Source organism: Oxyura jamaicensis, chromosome 5 (genome assembly GCF_011077185.1).
Source record: "Oxyura jamaicensis isolate SHBP4307 breed ruddy duck chromosome 5, BPBGC_Ojam_1.0, whole genome shotgun sequence".
NCBI lineage: Eukaryota > Metazoa > Chordata > Aves > Anseriformes > Anatidae > Oxyura > Oxyura jamaicensis.
Window position 1 is genome coordinate 49527797 of NC_048897.1, and position 7499 is coordinate 49535295.

Genomic DNA, 7499 nt, shown 5'->3' on the forward strand with positions numbered 1-7499 from the left:
GAAGAGAATAAAAATAAAATTACAGCCTCGTGTGTGTGGTGCCCGCCCTGCGCTCGCGTTGTCTTTGGATCTCGCCCTCGGTAGAATCCTAGAATCGTTAAGGTTGGAAAAGACCTTCAAGATCATCTGGTCCAACCATCCCCCTACTGCCAATGTCACCCTCTAAGCCCCGTCCCTACGCGCTATGTCTAACCTTTCCCAGTAGTGCTCAGCTCCCAGCAAAAAGGTTGAGGGGAAAAACGATAAAAATCCAAACGCCGGGCTTGTTTAGTTTCCATGGGAAGGATCCTGTTGACTCAAGATAGGTAACTGGCATGAATGTTCATTACATCAGTGGGGAGAAAAAAACAAATGAGTTCCTCAATGGAATTTGCTGCACGTGTCTCTCATGTGGGAACACCTGGCTGTTAAATGGAGGCAGGCTCTTCAGCTGTAGGTAATGATAACTGGAACACAGCTTTTGGTTATTGTCACTTCGAAGCTCTATTTGTAAGCCCTCAGCTTTCAAAAGACTGCCAATACAGCTGGGGAAATCACGTTCCCACACGTACGCAATTTTTAGGAGAGTTCTGATAGCTGTACTTCTGGCTGCTGGTAGATGATTGACCCACACTAGCTAGCAATCCTTATCCTAACTACTGCTTTTGTTTAATAACGTGCCTTTACCTTTTTAAAGAGAAGCTGTGACTACCTGGTGATTTCAAGTCTCTGTGGCAGCAGCAGAAGGAAATACTAGGAGTGCTTTCCAGGTTCTAAAACAGGGCGGGGAGCTGGGATTTGGCTTTCACGAAGAATAGCTTTGAATAGGTTGAACCCCAAGTTCTCCTTAGTTGTTAATCTGGCTCAGAGAGTCCAATTTTCACAGAACACCTTTCTGGTACATAAAAACATGTCTGGAGGAGCACTGGGGCCCTTTGAGAATGGAGACCCCCCCCCCAGCTATTGCTGCTTTCCCCATGATCCAGACCACAGAGATTGTGAGGCCCTCTCACACCATCACCCACCATCCTTCAGAGCTGTCTGCTTCCTTCGGTGTGTGGTGTTGAAAAGTGCAATGCTGGATTTTGAAATTGCATTTAGCCCAGAGCAAAGTAAGGCAGGCTACGTGGGATTAAACCCGAGGTGTGCTGGAGCTGTTTGAGCAGCTAAGTATGAAGCTGGATGCTATGCTAGTCAAGGTGCCAGTCCTGTTCTGGGCTCTGGGATCACTTTTTTGGTGTTTCACAGTGCACTAGAGCCATATAATTTCAGTGTCTGCAGTGCAGAAAGTGAAAAATACCTGTAGAGGGACTAGTGCTTCAGACATTTAAAACCAGATAGTGCCATTGGGCTGCTTCGAATCAGAGCTGTTTCCCAAGTGTGACAGCTTGGTGGAACTTTAAGCTTGCCAAAGCAGTGACAGAAGAACAAAAGATCAGGTTTGTTATAAACAGTGAAGCAATACGCAGTGTGAGGAAATGGCACTGACAGGAGCTGAAGCTTTTCGCTCTCTGTGCTTGGGAGAGGACAAAAGTCTTCTCTGTTCTCAGTGTGTTTTAGCTGCCTGTTTAATAATCTCTTTAAAGTGACTTGCCAGAGTTGTCTCTGGTTTTTTTTTTTTTTTTTTTTTTTCCTTCCTTGTAATAGACTGAGAAATGAGGGAGCGGAGATGCCATCCGTTTTCACTAGTTGTCCCAGATGACAATTGCGTCTTCTCTTAAAACAAGTTAGAGGTTACATTAACCTGAGTAACGCTTTGTTTTTTCTCAGTAACTTTATTTTGCAGGTTCTTTTAAAAAGAATAGCCTGTGTAGTTTATCTGCCCATGGTAATTCGTGGTCATGGGGACAGGTATCTTAAATCCAAAATTCATGCGTGTTCCTTATCTTCAGTCCCTGAATTCTATCACCACACACTTCCTATGTAGTGATAAAGCGGAATTTTAACAGGCAAACATAATTATTCTGCTACTGGGAGGGGGAGGGAGACTGCATGCTTGCAAGAGCTCCATAGTGCTGTTTAGTTACTTGGTTTTCTTTCTCTTGTTCAGAAGGCTTACTTACCCTCTCCCTTCCCCCCTGCCCCTGCTGAGGGACTGAAATTGTTTAAGCTTTCTAAAACATGGACGTCTGGCTCAAAATTTGACAAAGCATAATGAAAGAATAATTACAAGTTGCCCTTGCTACAGGGCTAGATGAACTTTTTTCACAAATTACACTTTGGTACTAATTTTTCTTCCACTGGTTGTAGTGAATAAAACTGAAGGAGCTTGTTCTCTTCAAGGTGTAATATTAACTTGCATTATCATCTGTGACAGGTCTTGGATAATTTGTTAAGTAAGGGAAAGAAAGATTAGGTTTCGCTGTTCTAGGAAGCCTGGAGGTTCATATTCAAGCCTTAACTTGTTTAGGGTGTTGAATGAGGAATGTGAGCCTTCCTTAAGGATGCTTGCTTAAATTCTCGCATCCTGGCTGCTTACTCTTCCGTTTGTATTTGTTTGTTTTCCTTTAAGGCTGTTCTCATTGCTTTATGATTTCTTGCCTTTAATTTGCTATATAAAAGACCAGCACGTTTGCTCTGGTTAAAGGGTTTGGCGAGAATGCAGCTGCACAGAAGCACTGTGTCTGCTTCTCAGATCCATGCTGGTGTATTCAGAGTTGTTACTGTTTTATACTTATCCTTGCAGTCTTTACAAATGACATCTGAAGTTACTGATATTACAAGCTAGATAACATTATTGCTTGCTTCTCCCCCACCCCACTCCACTTTTACTTTGTGTTTGAAAACATTTATGATTTTTTCTCTTCCCTGCATAGTTACTTTAACTGCTTGAAATACTTAAAAAGTGTTTAAAGGACAGCAGTTCGAGGTGGATCTGTAAAGATTTAGCATCTGGAATTATGTTGGATGCTCTTTTAACTGAATACCTTTCAAATAGATAACTTGCCATCCAGTGGGTGGCTTGAAAGTTTGCTAGCAACGTTGCCTGTAAATACATTTCAGGAGCGTATAAAATTCCATTCTGTTGTAAGATGTTGCAGTCGAGATGTGTGCTTCTTGTGTCAAACTCAACTTCTGTCTTCAGAACAGGTGACTGAATCGCAGGCAGTAGAATATGGCTGGACAAATATCGGAATCTGATCAGATCAAGCAGGTAAGATGCCGTATTCCTGAGCAGTGGCTTTGAAGGTCTCGTGTTGCTTTGTCACACAGAGTAAAAGCAGCAGGACCTGGAGAAGGAGAAAAGGTTCTTTCAGTTGTCTTCTGAGATTTGTTCTGTAATAACCAACATTTAAAAGTCTGACCACTGGCACCTGTAACGTCTGGTTTATTTGAGCGCTAACAGCATTTCGTGCTGAATCTAATGACTGACAGTAAGATCTTCTAGTGACTTGTCATTGAAATCTTGCTGTCACCAGATGGCTCATGAAGCTCTGTGTAAGAAAAATTGATGTTGATTTTTTTAAACACTCGTGTGTTCAATTTTTATGTATAGTTCAAGGAGTTCCTGGGAACATACAACAAAATCACAGAAAACTGCTTCCTAGATTGTGTAAAGGATTTCACTAGCAGAGAGGTGAAACCAGAAGAGGTACGTAAATGTTTCCTGTGTTTTTAATTACCTTTTAGTAGAATTTCTGTTTAATGTTCGAATTTCAAAAGTGATTTACAAGGTTTTGATATTTCAACGAGCTAAAAAGCTAGCTAGCAGTTTTGGAGGAGTGTAGGTGTTGTGGCGTGCAGCTTCCAAGTGAGAAAGGAAGCGTGCTAGTGGAAGGAAGGGAAATAGTTTGTCTGTAGCTTTGCTTCTGTAAACACGTCCAAAGGTGATAACTAATATTTCTTTGCACCCTAACAGTCTGCTGTAAAAAACAACAAAAACAAAAAAAAGCCAAATGCTTTCCATGTGTTGCAGCATCAGCTGCACACAAATAATGAACCAGGGCCTCTTTACGTTTTGTCCTTGTCTTCTCTTCAGTGAATATACACAGAGGTCTGTGTCTTCCTGGTCTCTCAGTGAGCAGTGGCTGCTTCATGCAGTTCTGCGGATTTTATTCTCTGAGCTATCAGAGGAAGTTCTTGTGCCGATGGATGATAGCTTTAGGGGCATGGAAGCTGCATGCCTCTGCAGTCTGCACCCAGTTCCCCACAGGCAGAATCCTACCCGTGTTTGCTGCATTGTAGAGTCCGAGAAACGTAGGCCTTCAGAACTCTGGCTGCTTAATCCAGCTCTCTGCGTTGCAGGGAGCTCCCTCATATAGCAACTTGCAAAAAAGATTAGGCTCTGGATAAGATGAGTTGTGTGGTTTTTTTTTTTACCTTTTCTCTCAAGTTCGGAGGCTGTTCCAGTATTTCCTAGTTAAGTTGGTAAGAGTCTAATAACCTTCGCTTGGAGTTTAACAGCTGCCCCTTGGTGCAGGCAAAAATCATGTCTCTTTCCAGCTTTTGTTTTGCTGCACTAAGCAAAGCTCTCCTATCTTTCCGAGACAGATTTCTTGTTATCCTGATCTCTCTGTCTGTTTTAGTGGAATTTTTCTTGATTACAGGTGGTCAGAGTAGTTCTTCTAGTTAACAGAGTTAGGGTTTTTTTTTTTTTTTTTTTTTTTGCTAAAGAATTACTAAGATTTCTTTGAAAAATAAGGGTTCATGTTGTCTTTTGTTGAAGACCTGGATTCAAAACCAAGGAATGCTCATTGGAGAGGAATTAATTGTAAAGGGTGTTTAGCTCATCCAAAAAAATATTCTTAGCTTCTGATCATCTGTTTTTTGCTTCACCTTCTATGATCTGCAAAGGAGTCGTGTTTGGCTGTAGAAGCGCCATCTGTTTAAGAGTGGAGGCTAGGAAGAAACATTTGGAAGGGGTGCTTGTTCCATACTTATCTTTTAGGGATTTTCTTGCAAAGCATCTGGCTGTGGCCCCTGCTGGAAACAGCAGACTGGTCTAGATGGGTTACTGGTCTGATCTAATCCTAATTTCCTATTTCAAGTTGTAGTTTCTTAATAAATAGTTAAGACAAATACCTCTGTGAGTTTCCTTTGAGACTGTGTTTGTTAAAGCAGCTCCTGACCTCTTTCCTTACAGCAGTCTCCAGTGCAAGTCCAGACTTCCCCAGGCACCGTATCACAAATACCACGCCCTCGGGAAGATGTGGCTTGGGGTAGTTCCAGAATTCAGCAGCATTTGTTTCCTAGTCAGACTTAACTCCTGCTTAACAGGTTTTGCTGTAACTGGTGCCAGGCCAGGCAGAGAGAGGAGAGTGGAACTGAGAGGGTTTTTAGTTGCAGGTTCTTTGTCTTGTTCACTTCCAGCCCCTCTGCTTTTCACATCCCTTTCTACTGAGCAGAATCAAAGCAATTTCTGGGTTTCTAGTAAGCGTGCAATGTGGTCATCTTTCCTTTTTATCCGAGTTTGTTGACTTTGACAATGATAGCAAGGTTTGGAACCATGGCACAGAGTATCTGATTGGTAGAACTGAAGCTCAGAAATAGATTTCTTAGCTTTTTCTCAACAGTTACAGGAAAGGGAAAAAATAAATAACAGTACCTGTGGAAAAGGTCTTGTTATTTCTGTCCCTGCCCAGCTAGATGGCTAACAGAGCTTCAGAGGGTTTCTGGTTGCTTCTTGTGAAGGTAAACCAAGCAGGTACAAGAAGAATGATAGAACTAAAAGGAACAAGGTCAAAAAAAAAGGATAAACTGAGCTAAGACACTGCGCCATATTTGGCTGTCAAAAATAGGTGCTTATAAAGCTGAATTCAGACAAAGGAGGGAAAGCAACAACAGGAAAAATAGATTTAGTATTCACTGCAAAATAAAATGGCTTTGTACTTCAGTTTCACAAAAGCTGTCCAAGGATGAAATGGTAATATCTCCTAGATCTAAGATGTTTTATTAAGAATGAATATTAAAAGATGTTTCATGCATTCCTTAAAAGCCAAACTTACTATTTTGTACTGCACAGAGAGACTGTGACCAATTAGATCCTCAGCTTGAGACTAACCACAGACAAGAGATGCGGTCTCCTAACCTTACATCCCTGTGGATGATTATATTCTGGGTCCTGTTTGGGGAGGTGTTTGACTTATTGTTTGAAGCCTTCTGTTTTCCTTTTCCTCCAGATGACTTGCTCAGACCACTGCCTACAGAAGTATTTAAAAATGACACAGAGGATCTCCATGAGATTCCAGGAGTATCATATTCAGCAGAACGAAGCTCTGGCAGCTAAAGCAGGACTGCTTGGCCAACCTCGTTAGACAAGAGCCCTCTGTTCAGACTTTGTAAGCAGTGCCAGTGTTCATTGGGCAGGAACACCTTTTGGATTTTCTACTGTCAAGTTGCATGTCCAGCAACTCCGAAGAGAGTTCTAGATGCTGTTTGGAAAGTGGAAACCATGAAGGGTTACACATGAAGCTAGCAAGTGTTGGCTGGCAATGGAGTCTGTTTCTGAGGTCCTTTTCACTCTACAATGGAATAATACTAATACAACCTCTTTCAGGGCCTGCAGACTGGTATGGTTAAATTTGGGGGGGGGTGGGAAAGCTATATTTCTTCTGTTAGGACTGATTCAGAGGCAAAATAAAAGTGTGATATGGAAATGCACTTTTTTATTTAATTCAAGTAAAATGAATTGAACCCATATGATTGTATGTATGCTCTTTCCAAAGATACTTTTTAGGATGCTGCTTGAGAGCCACGTTTTGTTTGCAGCCTTATTCCTCATCCTCTCTCACAGAGTCTCATTTGTTTGTTGCTGCTTGAAGCTGCTGACAGATAACCAGACTGATAACTTCATTTCATCAGGGAGGTATTTGTGGATGCGTTATATCTCTTAACTCGGGAAGAACTTCAGTTGTTTCATTAGCAGCCACCCTCTCAGAGCCCTGTGATCATTCGGAGTCACCTGGAGGGCTGGCTGGTGATTATTAGAGCATGGAGCCGAGGGTTATTGCAAATGGCAGTCAACTGCTGCAGCTAATGAGCTCAGGTAGGCAGGGATGCTTTGCCAGTGTATCCCTAGGTTATGTTTGCCTCATGTTTCACCAGCTCGTTCCTTGGCAAGCGACATGAGTGTGTCATTAGCAGCACCTGCGCCCAAGGCAGCTCCTGTGCTCTCCTTGTTTCCCTCTGGGAAGCCTGGGGGTCCTGTAAAACTGCCTTCGTTGTCTGATGCGGGTATGATGCACTCTGAGCACTGAGCTTGCTGGTAGGTTGCTCCTCTCTGGTGGCATTCACGCAGCTGAAGTACAAGATAAGCACAGGATGGTGCCTTTTTTTGCTGCTGGTTGAGTACAGAGAAGTTTGTGAAGGCTGTTCTGATGATGTCGTTTTGGTTTGGAAAAAAACTGTACTCCTTTGAAAGGCTCCTGATAACTGAGATTCTGTAGTCAGACTGTTCGTACAGTGGAATGACAGCTCATTCCTGTTTCATTATCAAATAGCTGCGTCCTAGAGTACAGAACAGAGGAAAAATAGAGTGCACTTTCGTCAGTAACCACTATAACGTCCTGATAGCTAGCAAG

At 42.4% G+C, this 7499-nt stretch overlaps 1 protein-coding gene across 1 annotated transcript; it reads left to right on the forward strand.

The window, feature by feature from the left end:
- The first annotated feature begins 2972 nt into the window (after window positions 1–2972).
- TIMM9 (translocase of inner mitochondrial membrane 9) lies at window positions 2973–6616 on the forward strand. The gene is made up of 3 exons (XM_035328177.1): window positions 2973–3133; window positions 3476–3571; window positions 6099–6616. The coding sequence occupies exons 1-3, from the start codon at window positions 3095–3097 to the stop codon at window positions 6231–6233; spliced, it is 270 nt and encodes an 89-aa protein (XP_035184068.1). The 5' UTR covers window positions 2973–3094; the 3' UTR covers window positions 6234–6616.
- Window positions 6617–7499: the final 883 nt, after the last annotated feature.

What these genes read in the sequence shown, in the direction of transcription:
- TIMM9 (XM_035328177.1), top strand. Translation starts at nt 3,095, where the DNA reads ATGGCTGGACAAATATCGGAATCTGATCAGATCAAGCAG. An exon ending in AATCTGATCAGATCAAGCAG is followed by an intron (nt 3,134 to 3,475) that starts GTAAGATGCCGT and finishes TTTTATGTATAG; the next exon opens with TTCAAGGAGTTCCTGGGAAC. An exon ending in GAGAGGTGAAACCAGAAGAG is followed by an intron (nt 3,572 to 6,098) that starts GTACGTAAATGT and finishes CTTTTCCTCCAG; the next exon opens with ATGACTTGCTCAGACCACTG.